General features: G+C 40.0%; 1 protein-coding gene across 4 annotated transcripts in view; it reads right to left on the reverse strand.

Annotated features, from left to right (window-relative positions):
• The window catches only part of CHD5 (chromodomain helicase DNA binding protein 5), a 142,458-nt gene that overhangs the window by 95,992 nt on the left and 23,232 nt on the right, over positions 1-23,234 (reverse strand). For all 4 annotated transcript variants that reach the window (XM_075190056.1, XM_075190057.1, XM_075190058.1 and 1 more), the window contains exon 3: positions 2,397-2,579. In XM_075190056.1, the coding sequence (XP_075046157.1) occupies positions 2,397-2,579 (183 nt within the window). The remainder of the gene's footprint in view (positions 1-2,396; positions 2,580-23,234) is intronic.

Here is a 23,234-nt window from a genome sequence, read left to right on the forward strand (position 1 = left end):
GTAATGGGGACAGATTTTGCACTTTCTTCAGTGGGAGACGCATTTCTAGGCTCACTTTGACCAGTGTAATAAAGACATTCAAAACACAAAAAACAAACAGATGTAAATAAGTACAGCCCCAACGTCCACCTCCACTTTCATAAGCAATGAGGACAAAAGGGAAGGTTGCCTTGACAAAGCTCAGCTTAGCGAAACGCGCGTTGGCGTCAGTTTTTAGGCCTTACAGATAAAATCAACAATTCTAAGTAGTTATTTTGCCAAGGGATAATAATCTATTATATAGACAAACTAAACCCTTATTAGGCGAATTCTACTGATCGCATACTTTCTGACACTGTTAAGGAGGATTAATACCGAGCAATAAAGCTATCCGGGCTACTTATCAGAGTTTAGGGTCATTATATCCGCTATTATACTCCCCTTACTGGCGAAAATTTGTCATGCGTAGGCAGAAATAGATTCACTGGTGAACCAACAATATTGCTACCCTGTTATGTAGAGAAAATTAAAAAATTACTATTAAATTATACAACATTTGGATTAGGGTAGTCAATAACTCCCGGTTACATATACCGGCAGTATCTAATTGTTACATTTTGACGACATTTGATCCGTAAATTTTTGTTTTCCAGTGACAAAATTAGTTGACAGTTATATATACTGATTTCAATAAGAGCATACGGCGCGTCTAGCAGTATTCATCTGCTAGTTTTAACAGTCATCTTTTGTTTTTTCATACTACATTCAAGTTTTAATAATTTGCTAATGTTCAAGATATCTAGACTATTATTCTCATTTTAATGCATATCAATAAAGTATATATTATATTTTATTTTGGTCCTTGAGTGCCCTAAATACACATCTCATCCCTTCGCCGCCATAATTACTTTTATAAAAAAGGAAGGTACGACAGCAGCATTTCAGCGGAACACAGGAGTTTAAATTAATCAGCAACATCGATGCAATGTTTTTACGGGTTTCCACTCTGCACATTTTTCGCACTATCTGTACAGGTGTCATTGTGGGCATATTCCCCGTTACCAAGACTGGAATGTAGGCTTGAGCCTTCAGCATAGCGGACACTACGGCGAACTTGCGCAACTAATAACGCAGCGCAAGCCAGCATTGTAATGCAATTCACAAATGACTCTTGTTGTATGAACCACTGTGAACTATCTTTGTCACTCTCTGACAGATAAGACAGGTCCTTTAATGGACATCATATAGAAAGATATTATCTAGGAGGACTAGTGATATGAGTGTAACACAGCTAAGTATATTTTTTACAGCTGTTTAAACATGTATTAACACCACTAGTGTACATTAACCCCATCACATGGCCAATTTACCTGAGCTGCAAGCTCCGTTCACTTTTAACGACTAGGCCTCTAAGTGTTTCTTATCAATAAGGGAAATTTCATACATAATTCTGTCACATGGATACATCCATTTACTTGTACATTTTTTCCTTTATTAAATGCAGGGAATGAACAAACAAGATAAAACTGTAGACACAGGGTGTTGTCACACAAGCGTTCATTCAGCTTCGGAAGCGCTCATCCCTAACTTTTTTTTATAAAAATTAAAAAAACTCTGCAGGACAGGGTCTGCTCAAATATACAACACGTACATACATAGATAATGTGTTTCAATTGGAAATAGTTTCATTTGACACTTGTGAAAAACACGGCTGTCAGAATTTTAATAACTGCTGGGGCGTTTGCAACAAACAGCCAGACCCATAGAAAATGAAAACTTTGAACATGAAGGGAAAAGTGCCAGTGTGACACCAGCCTAAGTAGATCAACATAGAGAGAGTAGAACTTTGACAATTTGCGCTAATGACGGGGGAGCAGCATTCTAGGTGATCCAAAAAAGCAATAAGTGCAACAGAGGGGAATCCACTGTAAAAGTGGGAGGCTAATGGCTCTTAAAAAGGTCCCAAATCCTAAATCAGAAACTGTGAACACGTGCAAAACTAATCCAGATCTCTCAACTATACAGTGAGGACAGTTTCACGAACCCAATGAGATGAGGGACAAGGTCACTACAAGCCAGTGGCTTGGTCACCAGATCAGCATCTAACTTGGTGTGAATGAGTGTGGTTGGTCACAGATTTTGATAATTAAATCAGTAGTATAATAATTCTAATTTGCTAATTTTACCTTTGTATTAGTCTCATGCCAATATATAAAGATGTGTTTATAATAATATTCATGTTGCAGGCCTATACTTAGCTTCTGTGAAGGTACTACTATATCTGATGCCATGGGTTTCCTGCTTGTCCCGTAATTCTTGTCCCTTGTGTGGACAGATTATCCCATGTACCTGCACGCCATCATTTCACCAGACTAAAACCTGTTTTCCCCCTATAATCTCATACATCTCTGTGTTACCTTTACACATCCTTCTTCATTGTCTTCGTCTTCACCGTCTTTCTTTTTCCGTTTAGTTTTTTTCTCTTTTTTCTCCTTAAGTTTTTTCTTCTTTTTCTTATTAGGAGCATAGTCACTTCCTTCACTGTCCGACCTCTCCATTTCCATCTCGTCCTCGTTCTCCGACAGATCGTCATCACTTCCCTAAAACACAAAATGTGTTCAGTAAGGTGGCTGTCCATGTTGTACCTAATCATGCAAGAAGGTGAACAAGGCGTCCTGTACATAGTGCCTACGACGATGACATTTAATGACAAAGTCTAGAAAAGTTAGGGACAATCTAGCAGTAATCTCCAGGTATTATCTACCAACATGTGCAGTAGTGATTCCATTGTGTTCAATCTGATTGTTATCCTAATCGGGCATAGGGATCGTTTTGGGAGCACACGTTGCATATATTGTAATATACATGACCAGCATCAGATAGTTTCTAAGAGAACATTGATAAGAGGGGAGAATAGCCGTTTTAAAATCCTCCCAGGCACTTTCTAATGCTCAAGCGGTTAACGACCCATTAAACTTATCATAAGGGTTGGTTCGCATACAAGAGACACTTACAGCATTTACAAATACACATGTAAAAGATTCAGGAGCTAATCATAACTGACAATAGTTCAGATAGGGATAGATATTCCTAATCCTACTTTTGCACAAAATGACTGATAGCGGATAACAATAGCTCGTACTCAGATGCACATTGAATGTCAAATATGTCAAGTTCTGCCAAGATATAAGAACATATATAAATATATGTGGGACTAGATCAGGCCTGGCCAACCGGTGGCTCTCCAAGTGTTGTGCAACTACAAGCCCCAGCATGCATTTGCCAGCCTATAGTCAGCTGACAACTAGCAAGGTATGCTGGGGCTTGTAGTTTCACAATACCCGGAGAGCCACAGGCCTGTTCTAGATGTTCTATTACATAATGGAACACATATATGAGGATTGGTGGCCCTTTAAGAACTTGGGCCAATATTCAATGAAGGCCACACATGGTGAATACCCCTTTTTAAGAGAACCAATGAATACGCCAGATTCCTCTTTATTACAATTCAACTAGAAAATAAACAGCAACACAAATTCCCTTCTCCATCCATAACAAAAGCAAAGAGCGGAAAGCAATAACACCGGCAGGAACGCTAGACACTTTACACAGTAAGAAACATGTCTCAGAAGATAGAGCAATGATTACCAAGCGCTGGAGTCAAACGCTCTACTTTCCCCCTACTTAGTCCACTACCGCTCCATTCAGTCACATCTGGTTCCAGCTGTGATCTCCACCAAGCAGAAGTCTTCAACCTCTTCTTTCAAGCACCTTAATGACTACTTACACCATAAACAAATCGTCTCCAGATCTATCTAAGTCTTTAGGCTTCCGACCTGTGCCTTGAGTCTGCATTAAACTTCCTTGATGCTCATCTGATTCGCCATATCTCCACTAGCTGCCAGTTGGGCCCCCATCCATCTGGATTCCATGTATTCCATGGTTAACAGCTCACTAACTAAAGAAATTTGCAAGTTAGCAGAAACATGCTACAGGTAGGAGATATAAGACTATGGGACGGAAATGAAAAAGATAAGAAAACGCAGCAAGAAAATATAAAACTGCACTAGTGATCTGTTATATAGAGTAAAAAATATGCAAGGTAAACACACACACACACACGTAGGGGAGGGACTATAGGCTTAGTCCTGCTGCCAAAACTAGAAAGCTTGTACTATGTCTAAGCGAAGGACGGCCACCACTTTACCTGCACTGTAAGAGACTATATTTGCCTGTAACGAATAGAACTCTGAGCTTCTCCCCGGGACCTGTATCATTTCTCAGATATTCGTGCATTCAAAGTTAAGCAGCTGGATCTACGGAGTCAGGAAGCAGCCGATTGGACAAGCTGCAACTTATCAGGACTCGAGTACTTAGCGGCTGTGAATAGGCAGACAAGTGGAAACTCTGCCCCTGGTGGTAAGCACAGGTAAGACAAAGGGAAATGGTACACTCTAACCAATGTTATAAACAAGTCCATTCCCACCAGTGACACACATACTGTAATAAAAACAGTAGCAATGTTCCATCACACATGAATAAAATCGGAGACACAAATAAAACTAACATCAAGCAGTAATTTAGGAGAGAAAATTAAAAGGTTGAAATGAATAAGGAGTGGTCCAATAGGTGACAGTATAGGACGGACTTTCTAATAAACGTTTTAGGTTTTACACAGGTTGTTTCCAGCGCCGCGCGTCATATAAAGAAAAAATTCTGTGCACTACCCATGCATGTAACAATTAAATGAGGTGTGCCATCACAAACTCAAGCTATGACATCACAGAAGACGCAACTAACCCCTACGCGTTTGTCTGCTTCCATTGATTATGAGATAAGAGAAAACACATAATCTGAGATGAAAAAAATTCCAACTTGGGACTGGATGGAAGCAGAGACTGCGAGGGAGTTCGGTCCAGAGGTGGATGTATGTGCTTGGGATGGGACAACACAATATTACCACGGCACTCTACGGTGACACACAAATGTCCGACACAGGCAAAAAGAACAGCTATTAGAAGAGTCATTTAATGTCAAGAATAGACCGCTCTAGAAACATGCACAACTCCACAACAAATTATACAGTGAAAATGTCAAAGTTCTGGAAAAGAAGTCGTTTTCTTTTTATTTCTGGCATAAAAATGCAGATTATACCTTCATAAATGTTATGCCCGTTGTAGTCAAGGTTCACAAAACTTGTCCCGAATTCTCCTTTGCTATTTAGTTTTCATCACTTTGTGCCCCTGCATCTGCTAACCGACTAATCTATGCAAAGCGCACTGTTATTTACGGTCATTCAAAGGTAGGCGACATCCAGCTGTGGTGGAACTACAAGTACCAGCATTCCGCGTCAGCAGAGGCAGTAAGAGCGTGGTGGGGTCTCTTTAATTAGGGATCAGTCAATGAGAACGCAGAGAGAAATGGGAACGCATGAAGACAGTGCACAATCTATAGCCATGTGTTTGCCCGGCATGCTCATAAGCACCGACCAGCAGCTCTTCATAGGGATCAACAATCCCAATTTAAAGAGCCACTCGTACTATGTTTATTTCATAAAAGTCGGTTTTACAACACGTGCAATAGTTACACAATTGGAAAATGAAAAGTTTTTTGTTTTACAAATGTATTACTGGGATAATCTAATGTTTACATTTAACTTATAACATAACACATGAAATGAAATTGATACTTGTTCTTTGATCTTGGAAAGCATCCCATATTTCATCATCATCATCACCATTTATTTATATAGCGCCACTAATTCCGCAGCGCTGTACAGTGAACTCACTCACATCAGTCCCTGCCCCATTGGAGCTTACAGTCTAAATTCCCTAACACACACACAGACTAGGGTCAACTTTGTTAGCAGCCAATTAACCTACCAGTATGTTTTTGGAGTGTGGGAGGAAAATGGAGCACCCGGAGGAAACCCACGCAAACACGGGGAGAACATACAAACTCCACACAGATAAGGCCATGGTCGGGAATTGAACTCATGACCCCACTGCTGTGAGGCAGAAGTGCTAACCACTAAGCCACCGTGCTGCCTGATTTGTCCATATATTTGTCCATCTATTAAATATTTGTGCAGTTTATTCCATACAGAACTTTAGTACAAGCAAGGAAGACAAGGTGCTATTATTATTTTTGAATAAACATTTCTATTGGGTTTAAAAAAAAACAGAGGGGAGGAGACATACACAATACAGCAATCAAAACAATTGTTCATTTCCAGAGAGAGTAAACAGGTTAGAACTAAAACCAGTTACTATGGGGGGGCGGCAATAAGTGGAGCGATAAAGGGAAGAATGAGAGGGGAGCGACAAGAAACTATTTAGCAGCCAACTTGCAGGAGTTCCATGGCTGATTTAATGCCTTTGAATTAATCTGAAATAATTATAGCATACAGCTGGAATTCAAGTTAATTAATTGCATTTTTCTAATAATTAATTTCATCCTTCACAAATTTATCTGGCTTCAGCATTTAAAGTGTCCCCATTGTCTGACGCCTCTGAAATCACTGGCTCTTAGTACACTGATTGGCTGCATTCTCAGAAATATTGCTTCAACCCACAAAAATAAATGCCCTGCGTCGTGTCGTTGATGGGTACACTTTAACAGTGTATTGGGTTGGCACTTGCATACAAATTTCACTGCATTGATAACGCTAGCTTAAAACAATCTGGTACTATAGCAAAGGTGGTGTAATAAAGAAGGGGACATAATGGGAGCAATATATTTGAATGCACTTTTGTGCAGAGGATCATAGGCAAACCGAGGGGGGTCTCCTAGTGTCTGGAAACCCCCTCCGAGCCTGGGGTACTGTATGCTTGAGGTGACTGGACCCTGCCCCAGGACCAGCTACTTTGCAGCTTGTGTGCAGATCATTTCTGTCTGCACTGTTCATAGCCGTCTCTCCCCAACAAGTATTGAAAGCAGCAAGAACAGGTAGGAGAGAGCAGGACAGTCTGTCAACTGTTCTGACACACTCATTGGGACTTTGTCCTGATTGTAGGGACAGTTGGGAGGTATGTCCTGCTTCACACAGCTCTGCTCAAAAAGGGAGAGCTGTGTGCCCCTAACAGTAGTGCACACAGCATTGCCTGTGTATATGATGGGGATAGGAAAAGTTGGAGAGCAGCCAAGAACTGTCTAAAATTATATCCACGCCCCCATGCATGCTGGTCACGCCCACTGGGGTTGTGGCATGGAAACCCCTCTCTATAAATCCTGCGTTTGCCCCTGCAGATATACCTTGTGTTAAACATTACATAAGAGGGAACACTGTAAATCACCGGATTCATAGGTGATAACCCATTATGCCTAATACTTAACCAATAATCCCACCTTTTCAGTGAACAAAGTTACTTTGGCCAAAGATGCAGTCAATAGAGTGGATATCAAACTGATTAATTGTATAAAGTTCTCCAACACGGTTTATCAAATTCTGCATGAGGAAAAACTACAGATTTCTCATTGTGCACTTTTCTTTGTACTTTTTCTTAGAACATTTCTGAAACTGGGGCACACTGGGGGACGTGGGATGTAACATGAGCCATGGAGTGGGGGGAGACCACCTAGATATTGTGTTTGCAGTGCAGTATGCAGTTAATTTGGCTATGGGATGGACGGGTGTATAAACAGACACTCTCACAGGAAGAGTGTTTAAGCTTTAGATATAAAGACTGTGAAAAAAATTGGAACATCAGAGAGGATTTGTTAGGTATAAGAGAGATCTCTGGACCATACAAAGAGTCATTTACTAACAGCAAACTATGGAGGGACACAGAGCACAGACATCCCTTGCGTCTTTGCACATGCAGATCATGATTAATCAAGGCATGCAAAACAATCGTAATGTGCCGGGGTTAATTAAAAAAAAAAAATGCATGTAATTTGGACACGCGCACGTCCGTATTCAACTACAAGCGGATCCGAAGAAACGTCTCTTGCTGAATAGGGGTCTAGGTACGTTCTGCATACACGGCACTTGCTGTATTGAGACAGACATAACACACTGCTGGATACATGGGCAGCCTAGTGGTTAGCATTTCTGCCTCACAGCACTGGGGTCATGAGTTCAATTCCCGACCATGGCCTTACCTGTGTGGAGTTTTTATGTTCTCACCATGTTTGCGTGGGTTTCCTCCTGGTGCTCCGGTTTCCTCCCACACTCCAAAAACATACTGGTAGGTTAATGGGCTGCTAACAAACTGACCCTAGTCTCTGTGTGTGTATATTAGGGAATTTAGACTGTAAGCCCCAATGGGGCAGGGACTGATGTGAGTGAGTTCTCTGTACAGCGCTGCAGAATTAGTGGCGCTATATAAATAAATGGTGATGATGTTACGTACAATACATGTGTTCAATATAAAGTCCCAGCAAAACACAGAGAAAAAAACAAGTATTCAATTATTGTCAATGTTAATAATACAGTTATAGATTGTAAGCTTGCGGGCCCTCTTACCTCTCTGTCTGTCTTATACGGCCTTTGGTATGTTCTATCAGTGAGGTTCCACAGACTGATCAACATTTGATTAACCCATCAGCCGAATGGGAGCTTGCTCCTTTTTTATATTCATTTTAAGTTTTATTTTTGTGTGTTATTGACTGTAGTATAATATTTTGTTTGTATCGAACCAATCCTTGTCCTTCAAGTTTAACCAATTATATGCATTTGACTTTACTCTCCACAGCACGGTTCTTTTTTTTCTTTTTCTTTTTTCACTTTTTGGGGAAGTTACCTAGTGCAAGCAATTTGCGCGACCGTTTACAAGATTGTGGTCCCAAATGGGAATGCGGATTTGAGCAACAGAACAACTATACAAGAAGACGCGAGGTTATTGTATGTGTCACATTTGTACATGTCAATGCTCATTTTCTTGCATTCCTAGATTTGCACTCTGCTTTCTCATATAAATTGGGCCTGGGTGGGGAAAAATGTTTCCTATTAAATATATAAAACCACACCCCTTCTCTGCCACCTTCATGAATACGGAAAAGTCAAATGGTAAAAGAAATCTGCAATCTCCACTACTGCACGCAGGGCACATTTCTGCCCTTAGCAATAAATACCTCACTCCAACCCAGCAACTCCCTCTAGGGGGAGCTAAATGTTGCACCCCACACAGTATCCAAGTTCCATTAATGGCTTTATACTGTATTAATTATGGTTATTTTTCCATTAACATGTTATATTTTACCACACTTCTTATAGTACACTCCATATAATGGACTCTGGGTAAATGTTTTGTATTATTAGTAAGCCACATATGTTTAATGAATACTAGAATCAAAATTTCAACTTTAAAAGCACAAAACAAAAACAAAACAAAAAAACAATAACATTTTGTCAAACCTGCCACTGATGTGCTTTTCTTTTTCTTAGACAGAAAGCAATGTGTCTCTCAATACATTACTTTTATCACAAAATATAATTCTACAGTCATAATATTTTGATTGGAATGTCAGCTCACTGAACTCAGAGTATGTGTTACTACAAAATACAACAAGGAGCAGCCCTAATACTGGTAGAATGGATGTGCTGGTAATCATACCGGGGATACGATTTCAAGACTGATCTGCAGCATACATATTTATAAATACAATTATATGGCATCAAATTATACTAAAATAACCCACCATGTTTATTAAAGCTCCAGTATCTTTACGAGCGTACCTTATTTTAAATTAACTTTCCATGTATCATCATCTCTTATTTGCAAGATGCCTCAAAACAACGCAGCATTGAAGCAGTCGGAATAAGAAACGATACAAAGTACAAATCGTACATTAAAACAGAACACAGACATACGAGGTAGATGAAGCTGGTGCAGGCGTGACACAGAGGGGTAGAGAGGACCCTGCTCGTGTGAGCTTACAGTCTGGACCAGTGGTGGGCAACATGAGGTAGCTGGAAGGATACAGGACAAATGGGATCACTTGTGCGTATAAAGAGGTATATGGAGAGAGGGACAGGGAAGTGGGAAAATGAGGGCATTAATAGAATAGTCCAAGAATCCTGTGGCCTTCAGTCCTTCTTGAGTGGAACGTAAGCGCAAAAGTAACTTGCATTTAAAAGTAGCTGCATGCAAGTGTACACTTGACAACAGACGCACCCCTCAGACATTTACGTCAAACATGTACAAAATCTTTGTATATGTCGGGAATTGAACTAATGACCCCAGTGCTGTGAGGCAGAAGTGCTAACCACTGAGCCACCGTGCAATTGCTATGTAGCATTATTTAAACTTGAACAACCTAGCTAGCACAACGGGAACAACTTCCTGACATGCAAACAGAAAAAATAAACTACTAAAGTCTCAATAAGAAGCGGCTGCAAATTATTAGCAAACCTCTAATTACAAGCAGTTCACTAGCTGGGATGCTCATTATCATCCGCTGCTTACACCTTTAGCTTCCTGCACTGTGCTTGTGTGCAGGTCAGGGGGCCCTACATGTCGCCGTAAGTCAATACCACTTTCCTGTCTGTCTTTATAAAAACGGATGGCTGCTATACTGAGCAGAACAGAAAGTACAACCTTATGAACTGGCTTTGATATCATTTTAAACCCCCTTCAGCTAACTCTGACATTACAACTGCTACATTCCCTGCTGCAACTTTGACTACACACTGCTTTATATATTGGTTTCCTTCTGTGTTTTTCAGACAAGTATTTATATCATACATCATCATCATCACCATTTATTTATATAGCGCCACTAATTCTGCAGCGCTGTACAGAGAACTCACTCACATCGGCCCCTGCACCATTGGAGCTTACAGTCTAAAATCCCTAACACACACTCACACACACACAGACTAGGGTCAATTTGTTAGCAGCCAATTAACCTACCAGTATGTTTTTGGAGTGTGGGAGGAAACCGGAGCACCCGGAGGAAACCCACGCAAACACGGGGAGAACATACAAACTCCTCACAGATAAGGCCATGGTCGGGAATTGAACTCATGACCCCAGTGCTGTAAGGCAGAAGTGCTAACCACTGAGCCACCGTGCTGCCCTATACAGACTTTCCCGTGTGCTCTCTGCATATCCTATTATAACAAAACTAATAATCCTCACTTCCAGGACCACAAGTTCCTCACGTGTGGACACTACACTCTCCCTGTAGACTGATATCTTGCAGAATCAGAGTCCTCTATACCGGTTGTCTCACATCCAGTACTTGTCCTGTAGATTTCGAGAGCAATTTGTCCGCTACGCTCTTTATGCATAACTTGAGTGGACCCTAGGTGGCCTCTACACCCTCCACCCTCTCTCACACGCCTATTCCTGGTCTCGTCCCATTCATAAATAATTTTGTTCCTTATGGTGCTTATCAATGACTTGAGCGCGCCCAAGATGTCCATCTAATTCTACAGCATGTGTTGCGAATGTAAAGCGGATTGAGTCCTACCGGGAGAAATGGGCTATATAAATAAAAAGCATTATTATTACTATATTTTCACTGTACAAATGATATAAAAACAGAAGAGAACTGAAAGGTGGGGTCATACATTTACTAAACATTTCTGGAGTACAAAATCCGAAACATCACAGGTATCCAACAAATGAAAATCCATTTGATCATGGACTTGTTATGAAATCAAAAATACATGTATATTTTTAGGTCATTTTCCCCAACATGATTCCAAACTTTCTGTTGGCCGTCTATTAGATACATTTTTTTACATTAAATCACATTTTAGATGCTGACAAACAAAACATTAGAACAATCTAATATCCCTGAATTAAATCATGTCTGTATTCCAGAATGCTTATGTATTCAGAACATATTTAAATTATTTTATTTATTTATTTTCTCTACACAATGTCCAATCAATAATATTTTTTTAATATTACCCAGGAAAGAAAATCTATTTTGGAGGTCATTGTGATGCTAAAACAGAGCTTTCTGGCAGATTATTGTAATAAACAGATATAATTTAGCCATTGAATAATTGGTTTCTATAGTAACAGATTCAGTACAGGTTGAAATCATTTCACTCTCCTCACCAACCCCCACCTATCCCCCCCTCTCCATTATACCTCTGAATAACAAGAGCTTTCAGTTACACGAATCTAAGATTAAAATGAAAAGAGGAAGTCATTAAGAAAATGGAATAGGATGAGATAGCATCCCGGGCATTAAGGCCATTCCTTTCACTGCTGGTAAAAGTCAGGGTACATTTTATTTTTTTTCCCAATTATATAGTAAGCAACAAAATAACTACTTATATTGCAGACCGCAGCGCAATTATGCTATCTGCTTTATTTCATCATCGGTTTTCTTTTTTTTTTTTTCTTTATTAAAAATATATTTGGCAAGTTCATGTTAGTGTGGTGAAAATTAAATAGAACATTCTTAGATATTGTACATTATGTGAACCCTCACACAGCGTGATTACAGCTAATCAATCTTTATTATTTATGGCTGTACCAAGATACAAAATTGTCGCTGATCTAGGCAGAAGCAGAAATGTAACGTGAATTATTTATCTAAATTTTCTATAATTTTCCTGTTGCAATTACGTTTCACTGGGTACATTTATTTTTTTATCAATTTCACGAGAGATCTTTATTTCTTATTAAAGTACATCAATTTATTTGGTACTACCAGCTTTTTATTGTTCTTTCACATTTTTATTTTATTATTTTTTATTATTATTATTTTAAACATTAAGAGTTGTGCACACATATGTACTAGGAACATTGGTACAATACCTGAAAACTTTAGCTGTATTTAACCAATGAGCTTTTAACACATTTTTCCACATACTTTTCCCCACGCAATTTATTGCACTGGTAGCGCACCTATAAGAAACCATTTAGTCCTATTTTCAATGCAATTTGCAGATGAATAGTGATTTAACAGCAAATAGTACATTCTATTCATTCTTCAACGCTTGTTCATCTAAAATGAACTCAGTTTCGAAGTGGGCGGGGATAGAACAACCTGTAGCCAATCGGATCATTGGGAATGGTCACAGAAGCAGGAGATGACCTGGTCATGTGGGAAAGCAGTGACCTATCTAGTCATGTGACTGTATTAGTGAGGATAGTGCTACATGCATACCTCCCAACATTTGGGCAGACAGCACTGGACAGGGGTGGGGCCAGTGCACCATGGGGCGTGGCCAGCGCACAATGGGGCATGGCCACCCCCACGCTAGGCTGCCCCGTTCTCTCCTCCCCTCTTCTCCAAACCCCTTTCACAGTTTTTGGAAGGGAAGAGAGATTTCAAATGTGCACCCTAGTGCTTAACAGCACTAGTCAGTCCTCTCAGGGAGCCACGCCTCCTGACTCAGTGGTCCCGAGGACAGATATTGGGAGATATGCTGTATACATTATTACACCAGGACTAATATATTGGGAGATATGTTGTATCCATTATTACACCAGGACTAATATTGTTCTATTCTGGAAGCAAAACATGTTTTTGGATGGTTCTTTTTGTTAAATTAAACTTTAGATCAAAAATGATTGATCGGTATTGCCATGTGAGTAGACAGGAGTGAGATATCAATACTGTTCCGCAGAATATTTACTTCATTCCTGAATTTAGCCATGAAATTTAACACACTCCTCTGCCAAAATTTGGCCTCAAGTGTTCCCAGTCCTACGTCCTACCCCAGCCACGCGACAGAGCTGAATAAATTCCTTGTCACAGACTATACATTCTGCTAAATGGAAATTTACATATACAGTGCTGAATGGAACTTTGCGCAACGGTGAAGAAAAGCAGAACTTAAAAGATTGTACCTCCGGAACTTTACAAACCGTCTGTTCCGCAGCAAAATTCTATTGGTGCAAACAGCAACTTGAGAGCATTCCGCCATTCCTACACTGGAGGCAAGTACAGAACTCAGCTCCTACTGATATTACAGAAGCTATGTGCTCTTAAATACCAGTTCCTGCTTCTGACAGCAATGAGCTACGACAAGTTCAAAAAGCAAAAATGTAAAACATTAAATAAGAATCAACTAGATTGACTATGCTTTTCAATTATTATTATTTATTTTTTTATATTTATAAAGTGCTGACATATAAGACAGCTCTGTACATTGAGAGGATCATGACGGGACACAAACAAATTTCATACAATGACATGAAACAGAAGGTAAAGATGGCACTGTCCAAATAAGCTTACAATTTAAATTTATTTTGCACGCAGCAGCTAGATTGATTTTCCTTGCAAACCGTTCTTCCTCTGCTGAGCCACTCTGTCAGTCTCTACATTGGTTGCCTGTATTTCAACGAATCCAATATAAAATTCTTCTACCAACATACAAGGCCGTCAACAAAATTGCACCGACATACATCTCCTCACTTGTCTCAAAATATCTCCCAACTAGACACCTCCGTTCTGCACAAGATCTGCGTCTCTCTTCCACTCTCATCACATCCTCCCATTCCCGGTTACAGGACTTTTTTCGGGCTGCACCCACTTTGTGGAATTCCCTCCCTCGCACAATAAGACTTTCCTCTGGTCTTCAATCCTTCAAGCGTTCTCTGAAAACCCACCTCCTCAGACAAGCTTATAATATTCCTCTACCACCCTCTTAATCTCCCTAGGTTACCCTATTACCACCCTCTACACAGCTAACACAAGACAACAACCCTATGACCAACATTGCCACACACACAGCCCACTCAATACTTTACCTTTGCATTCTAGCTGGACAAATATGCAATATGATGTAGCACATGCCCTTGTGTTTCAATCTCCCATTGTCCTATAGATTGTAAGCAGGGTTCTCTTACCTCTCTGTCTGTATGTATTACCCAGTATTGTTTTATTAATGTTTTTATTAATGTTTGTTCCCAATTGTAAAGCGCTACGGAAAAAGAAGAACAAGAAGAACAAGAAGAACAAGAAGAACAAGAAGAACAAGAAGAACAAGAAGAACAAGAAGAGTCCTGATTTTGGCGATACCGGCTCGACTATTGGAACCCTCGATATTCACTAATTTGAGCGGATCTTTGACAGGCTTATCTTTGTCCTAAAACGTTGAGAGGTACAGATGGTAGCTGAATTTTTCTTTTCAACCTCAATTGCATAGCAGGCCCAAGCCCTCAGCTGTGGGCACCAGCTCCTACCTGCCTTATTGTCAGATGTGTTTGTTAAAGCTGGTAACACTTATTTAAAATGGATGCTGATATGTGATTACAGGTGTCTCTTTCTTTGATTAAATATATTGTTTTAAGGAGAGCAATAGAGCAAGGATTGAACAGGAGTAAATGCTAGGAGATGAAGCCTACAGTTCACAAGGAAAATAAATATATAGGAAATGTAATTTTTAGAAAGTCTGGGGGTTTTTTTTGTCTTAATTTAAAAAGGAAATTTGAGATGTTCCAATTCCGAATTGTCTACTTTGCAATAATTGTAATATTTTCATTTTTCAAAAATCAACCAAGCATAAAAAAAAAACTAAAATGTACAATTCCTTTCAACTGTTCAACATGAAACACTGCAAGGGAACGCCCCTTATATATTTTTTTATAGGCGCATAGAAGTCATTGTTTCCACAGGATTTGTGTTTACAGTTCAGCTCAACATCCCATATGTTTCAAATTATTCGTTTTCCCCTCTTTACAAACCCCTTCCGCAACAGGATTCTCAAAAATGCTGAAATCGGCAGAATCCATCTAAAACACTATTCTCAGTGCACACAAAGTAGCCCAATTATTTGGCATAGGAAAAAAAAAACAAAAAAACATTTATTCGCTTTTAAAAATAGTTATTTTTTTCCTCATCCTTAAACTGTACAGTCGCAAAGTGGTGGTAGCCATTTTGAGCTGAATCAATATTTATCACAAACAATAAATTCACTAGGAGCTAATGACATCACTTAGGTAAAAACAAATACCTATCTGTGCAAATTTGTACCTCATGGTTCAGGGATCTTCCTAGGTCATAGTGAATTAATTGGCTTAAATTTTGGCCTACTCAGCAAAATTCCCACAATTTATTAAAAAATAAAACAACAAAAAAACAACACACAACAATTAATTGCAAGGTATTGGGACACCGAGGCTCTGACAGATTATAACCACTCATTTTTTATAAGGTTGGACCATATACATTTGTGGGACTAAAAACCATTTTCAATAGCATGCTGGTAGTAGCCCAACCTAATCCAGAAAATTGCAGCGTCTATTGTTTTCATTAATATAGGATACACTAATCAGCCACACTATATTGTTTTCCATTTTATTTTACAGAGGAACAATTCGTTGTGAAATAAATAAATAAATAAATAAAAAATCCACAACGAATAGTTCCTCTGTAAAATAAATAAATAAATAAAAAATCCACAACGAATAGTTCCTCTGTAAAATAAATAAATAAATAAAAAATCCACAACGAATAGTTCCTCTGTAAAATAAATAAATAAAAAATCCACAACACAAGATTGCTGCAGACTTAATCTTGTAAAAAAAAAAATAAAAAAAAAATACGAAAACATCCTCATACTGATTGTTCTGGTAGAAACTTAAGAGCGAAGAGACAAATTAGGGGGACAATTCATCAGATAAGTGGCAGCTCACTTTTGTTCCCTGTGAAAGATACGAACAGATAATTTTCTACCTTAAATCAATTTTATTAGCGGAGAAAAACCAATCAGCGGTCAAAAGTGATGCTGTGATTTGTCTATCTCTCTGTGTTGTTTTTATCTTAGTTTGACTATAAGCCGCACTGTGCGCCCTCAATTCTTAAATGCGTGAAGCTTTCCAATCAATATAATGGGGGGGGATACATAATACACGATGTTCCGTTTTTAAATAGGCTCCTCCCATCACTTCCTATATGACTCTAGTTCCTATACTGACTTCTAAAAAGGACAAGTGAAGATCTTGGCCATAGCAACCAATCAGATTCTAGCCATCATGTTCTAGACTGTACTAGATAAATAATAGCTAGAATCTGATTGGTTGCTATGGGTAACATCTCCACTTGTCCGTTTTAGATGGTTTGATAAATCCACCCCTCAGCGTTGGTCACATTGCATTTTTAATGGAACAACCCTTTTAATAAAAGTACAGTGACAACAAAATCTTAAAGGTAACATTGTCCGAAACAAGGAATTACATTTTTCTCTTTAAGATAAAGTTCAGATCACATTTTACATCAATGTAAAGCAGCAATACGGATTATTTTACAACCCATTAGATAAAAAAAAATTGCAATTTAGCACTGTAGGGTTTATTCTCAATTTATTTTTTGTAAAATCTGCAAAATCAGCATTTATTTTTTTGGGCAAGTTTCCAATTATTTGTGTCAATGAAATTTTACTGTGATTGCTCATTTCTCAAAAGACATCAGCAGGACGAAGCTACAGTACGGACACATCATCATAAACAAGTTGGAGGCACGAACTCTCACAAACAACGGGTGTTCTGACGGCCTAGACAAACACACCTAAAGATAGCCGTAGATCTGTGCAAATCAATGCCCCGAAAAATATATCTGCACACATACATTGTATTCAAAATAAATGGTCATTTAAGTACAATGCTTGTTTAACAGTTTGTAGCAATGTCCAATAGAGCAGCATTTTCTCCCAAATAAGGAAAATTTACTAAGAGTCATATCAAGGAAAGCAGAATAATATTCATAGGCAGCAGTAGTCTGACCCCGCGCAGATGTGGTAGTAGTATTCCGCTACAGACATATCACATATAGGTCCTTCACTATAACAACCACAGTATATGCCCGCTGTGACAGGTTCAACATGGAGAAAAGCAGAGGGAACACTGTTTAAGTCAGGAGCACAGAAAGTAATTATATAATCTTCCTTTAACACAGGAGCCCTGCACATCTTTGGGCAGCGATTTAAAAGATTCATGAGCTGAAACCGAAATCCACTTTTTCCCCAACCTTTCACGATTTTCCCTCATCTGTTTTTTATTCACAATGCACTCCGCTCAGCTCCACGTTCCAGCCTGCATGGTTATGCATTAGATGGCTCTTCAGACCTCTATTATCATGCAGCTCTTTTGACTCTCTAATATACTGCGATGCGCTGTATTTGATTACAGAACATTACTGTGATTAAGTTTGCTATCTTTTGTATTTTACAGTGCATTAGAAAGCCGCAGATCTGCATGGGAACACGGGGTCTACGGATCCATTAAATTCATAACCACGTGGGATGGAACAGAGACACGTGCACAGTGTCTAAACAACACTTCGGGGTATATTTACTAAACTGCGGGTTTGAAAAAGTGGAGATGTTGCCTATAGCAACCAATCAGATTCTAGCTGTCATTTTGTAGAATGCAATAGATAAATGATAACTAGAATCTGATTGGTTGCTATAGGCAACACCTCCACTTTTTCAAACCCGCAGTTTAGTAAATCTAGTCCTTCATCTGTTCTGTATAATTAAACAATAATTCCACCCAAAACTGGAATTGACGTTTTAATTGGCATATCCCGCATAAAGCCCATCTTGAAAAAATTTACGCACAAGGAGTCTGGCGTTCAGGCAGGGGCTGGAGATATCAGCTTCGCTTCTCAAGAGGTTCCCAATCTCGCCCAAAAGGGGGCTATTCTGTTACGAGTCGCGGCGGTGCCCAGCCGCCGCGACTCACTCACCTGCGTCCTGGCCGTCGCTATGGCGACCGGGACGTCACTTCCAATGCAAAGGTCGGACGCCTCCTATTCAGCGCCGCGTCCCGGCAATGAGAGAAAGCCGGGCGCGTGCGCTCATCAGGTCCACTAGCCTGCAGGCTAATTAATGTATCAAATCAATTATGCAGGGGGCTGTGTATTGTCAGAGCCAGGCTCTGATTGGCTGCTGGTCTGCTGCCTGATTGCCGGTTATAGCGTCTGTTCCAGTCTGCTGACCTGCTCTGTGCCTTGTTCCTGCCTATTGAACTTTCTGCTGATTACCCGTGTATGATCCTTTGCCTGGATTTGGACTTTGCTAGTGTATCTCGTGACCCTGACCTCTGGCCTGTCTACCGATCTTCCTGTCTGCTCATGTGACCCTTGACCTCGGCTTGTTAAGTGGAATCGCTATCTGCTGCCGGCCCTTGACCTCTGCTTGGACTTCACTCCGCTTGCCTGGGTTCTCCCCAGCCGGTACACACTTCACTACCCTCTGTCAGTCTGCAGCCCAGCCTGTCCCCACCATCAGGAGCTCCAGTGAACACCTGACTGGCAGAGTAGACTCCGGGTTGTGTTGTGCCGGCAGGAGGGGTTCCTAACATTTTCCCCCCTTTATATCTTAGCTGCCAATATTCAGTATTGCACTATATCATTTACATAAACACACACACTATAATCTTGCATCAAACTCAATGTGGGTGTGCTGGAACTATTTCCTATATTGTAAGTCTTGGTGTTTAGTAGTGATATATACCTGGATTAACATATTCTCTTATCCTGGCCCTATACTGGTTTCTATGATACGTTTAAACATTGTTCTCCGCAGCAATGCCCTGCTGCTTTGTTACATAAGGTCTTCTCATACACTCGGCAAGAAGCGGCATCTATCCAGGCAGACACGTGCTCAGGTCACAAACGCGGCAGCTCCGGCTCAGCTCCTTGCATTCCTGTCTGACAAACTCTCATTGTCTGGACCATAGGAAAGGAACAGACTAAAAATAAATCAACTGCAGAAAGATCAGCACAAGACTCATTAAGTAATGACTGGCGCTCGCTGCAGAACACTTGTGAACTGTTCTAACAGAAGCTTTTCCATCTGCTAATGAAGGCACGGTATCATTAAATTAGAAAAAAATATGAATATATAAATATCAAGGGAAGCGATATAGATATATATATATATATATATATATATATATATATATATATATATATATATATATTCACTCTTGAACTGTATATCAGTCAATATACAGTGGCGTAACCATGAAACTATTAATGGAGGGCATCCAACACAGGAAAAAAAAAAAGAAGGTTTATTCATGTAAACAAGTGTGTGTGACTGTACCAATAAATAAACAGGCCCAGCAAAACGCGTGGGTTCACTGAAATGCAGGTGCGTAGTCCCCACAGATAAAATGTATTACCTTGGTGGCCAACAAACTATACCCACACCAGGCAGAGCATAAAATAACCAAGACCTACAAAAAAATAGTAGATGTAATAAACCAGCAGATGTGAACAGCTTTATTTTAGCCACTAGTAACCATCACCCTCACTGGTTATCGAACATCCCATTCGGGCAATTTAGACGAATCAGGAGAAATTGCTCAGACTTAAACACCTTTGAGAGCCAGGGACAACAACTCAGAAATCAATTTTTGGGAAAGAAGATACAATTCCAAATTAGTTGTTAAAGCTTTATCGGATACCACAAGGTTAAATATGGATGACCTATTGACCTATTATTATTACCATTTATTTATATAGCGCCACTGATTCCGCAGCGCTGTACAGAGAACTCACTCACATCAGTCCCTGCCCCATTGGGGCTTACAGTCTAAATTCCTTAACACACACACACACACACACACACACACACACAGACAGACAGACTAGCAGCCAATTAACCTACCAGTATGTTTTTGGAGTGTGGGAGGAAACCAGAGCACCCAGAGGAAACCCACGCAAACACGGGGAGAACATACAAACTCCACACAGATAAGGCCATGGTCGGGAATTGAACTCATGACCCCAGGGCTGTGAGGCAGAAGTGCTAAACACTGAGCCACCGTACTGCCCTACAAAAGATTCCAACAACCATGAATCCGGTAATAATAATAATATCTACTTTAAAACCGGTTACAATGACTCTGCACTCAAAGTCAGAAATGTTGGGTATCAAACAATTAACATTTATTGTAATCTCCAATGTACATTTGTTTCTATTGTTGCACAGGTAAAACGTGCAATAACTCAGCACCAATCAGACAATTGCTTTCAATTTTTAAAAAAATCCACTGAAAAACCTGTCCTCTTACTTGCTTTTAGTTGCTTCAGGTTACAACAGTTATCCCATGCAACTCTATGTTATTAAGTACTATCTAAAGTTAAATGAAGTTAAAGATATGCAATGTAGATGAGTGAGATACATCTTAATTCAAAAATGAAAAGAAAAGGCTAAGATTTGTTTGGTCCCTCATGTTTTCCTTCCTGCTTCAAGTTTTATACATGACATTCTGCATTTTATTTTGATTTAAAAAATATTTTTATTGAAAATATGAGGAAAAACAAACATCAACAATCTAACGCAAACGTTTCCAGTATTTTTCACAATATTAAAACATGAAAAATATAACATTGGATCTTAAAGTAACAAACATGTGGAAGAAACAAGAGGAAAGTGTGGGTAAGTGGAGGGGGTCAGGGGGCATTCTGGGAGGTTTGTCAGAGAACAAAGAAAGGTTTGAATCCAACATGGCCGCTTCTGCCCACTGATGTTGTGACCACACCCACAATCCACTTTTGTCCCAGGTAAAATCAGGACTGCCTTGTGAAAAAGCAGGACTGTTGGGTGTTTTGGCCATGTGAGTTGTGTTAACACCTTTCCAAATAACGCAGTAGCAGGTCCTCCACACTTATATATCATACTTACCTACTTTTGACAGGATCCCTCCGGGAGATCATTGAAGAGGGGTGTGAAGGGAGGGCGAAAGGGGGGGGGGGGGACGAGGCTTCGCGATTCACGTAATTTTGGCACCGCCCCCTGAGATGTATGCCTGCTAAGATGTATCTCACTTACAGTGGTAAAAAGACGCAAAGCAGGCATTAAGTCTCTGGGGACAGGGCCAAAATGGCGCGAATCGCGACGGGCCGCCCCCCTTTCGCCCATACATCCCTCCATGCCTGCAGATGTGGGAAAATTGCCAGCTCTCCCGGGATTCCGGGAGACCTACCCGGAATTCAGGAGTCTCCCGGACATTCCGGGAGAGTTGGCATGTATGTTATATATTAGTGTTAGGTTGGCCAAAATAAAAGGTTCCTCATTGTAAAGCATTACATACGTGCTAAATCCTTTTACAGGAAGAGAAAACCGTGTGAAAAAGACTGAAAAAAAAATGAGACTAGCGCTTTGTTTTTGCTATTAAAGCGAGATATTATAATTAATGTTTACTAATAAGCATCATTACCAGCTTAAATACGGTGACTACAAACACTTGTTGCTAATCAGCATAACCAGACAACGAGCCGGCAGAGGTTTATCCCTGATAGAATCCGTCACACTCCAGGATGCTAAAATTCTCCTGACGTTTCTCAATAATTCCACTCTTCTTTTTTTTTTTTAAATTAAGAGAAATACTGAAATTAACGATTTGTCATTTTGACAACTGCAATTAAGGAATCCGTTTTTCAGTCCTTTCATTTGGAGAAAGTGCCCCCCTTACCCCTCCCCCCGACTGTCTGGGAAACATGGGCTCACTAATGAAATACTGTATGTATCGCTGGCACTGCAAATTATAATCCTGGATATATTTCTGAGACAGGGAGAGGCGGGGGGAGGCCGTGCCACAGCGAGACACCTTCTAATTCATTAAAAGCCAGGGAGGTTATAGTAAAACCTACATTTTGTGTGGTGTATTGTTCATTTAGGTTCAAATTAAAAATATCTAATTTTTATATAGAATACCAATACCACATTACACTATTTTTTTTTTTTGCTTTACTATATAGTACAGGTCAGAAGAACCTGTGGCACTCTAGGTGTTGCAAAACTACATGTCCCAGCATGCCCCGCCAGCTATCAGCTGGGCATCATCTGGCAAAGCATGCTGGGGCTTGTAGTTCACAACACCCAGAGAGCCACATATCGTCCAGGCTTGATATAGTACCTTGTGCACTATGTAGTAAGCAGACACAAACTAGGGTTCTCCCGAAACTGCCTTCACCAGGGCATCACGTTCTCCCCTGCGTCCCTTCATATAGCACTGACGTATAAAGGAAGACAGCCCACGTTAGATTCCATAATGATCTGCTGGACGGCATTATGGAGGCAGCATGGTGGCTCAGTGGTTAGCACTTCTACCTCACAGCACTGGGGTCATGAGTTCAATTAATAACTAGGAACCAGTGACATCACTATTAATGCAACCAATCCACTCAGGAATACTGTTCCAGCCCACAAAATGTCTGCCTACACTGTGTGCAGACAACAAAGGGCACTTTAAAGTATATGATTGTTGACCAGACAAATGTCATCTCATTTCTAGCACAAGAGAACAGAATTTGGCTATGGTGCCTTTTATTCTTATCAGCTCAACTCTATTAACTGTATCTAACTGGCGATCCGGTAAAAATAT

The sequence above is a fragment of the Mixophyes fleayi genome, chromosome 11 (assembly GCF_038048845.1).
Source record: "Mixophyes fleayi isolate aMixFle1 chromosome 11, aMixFle1.hap1, whole genome shotgun sequence".
NCBI classification, from domain to species: domain Eukaryota; kingdom Metazoa; phylum Chordata; class Amphibia; order Anura; family Limnodynastidae; genus Mixophyes; species Mixophyes fleayi.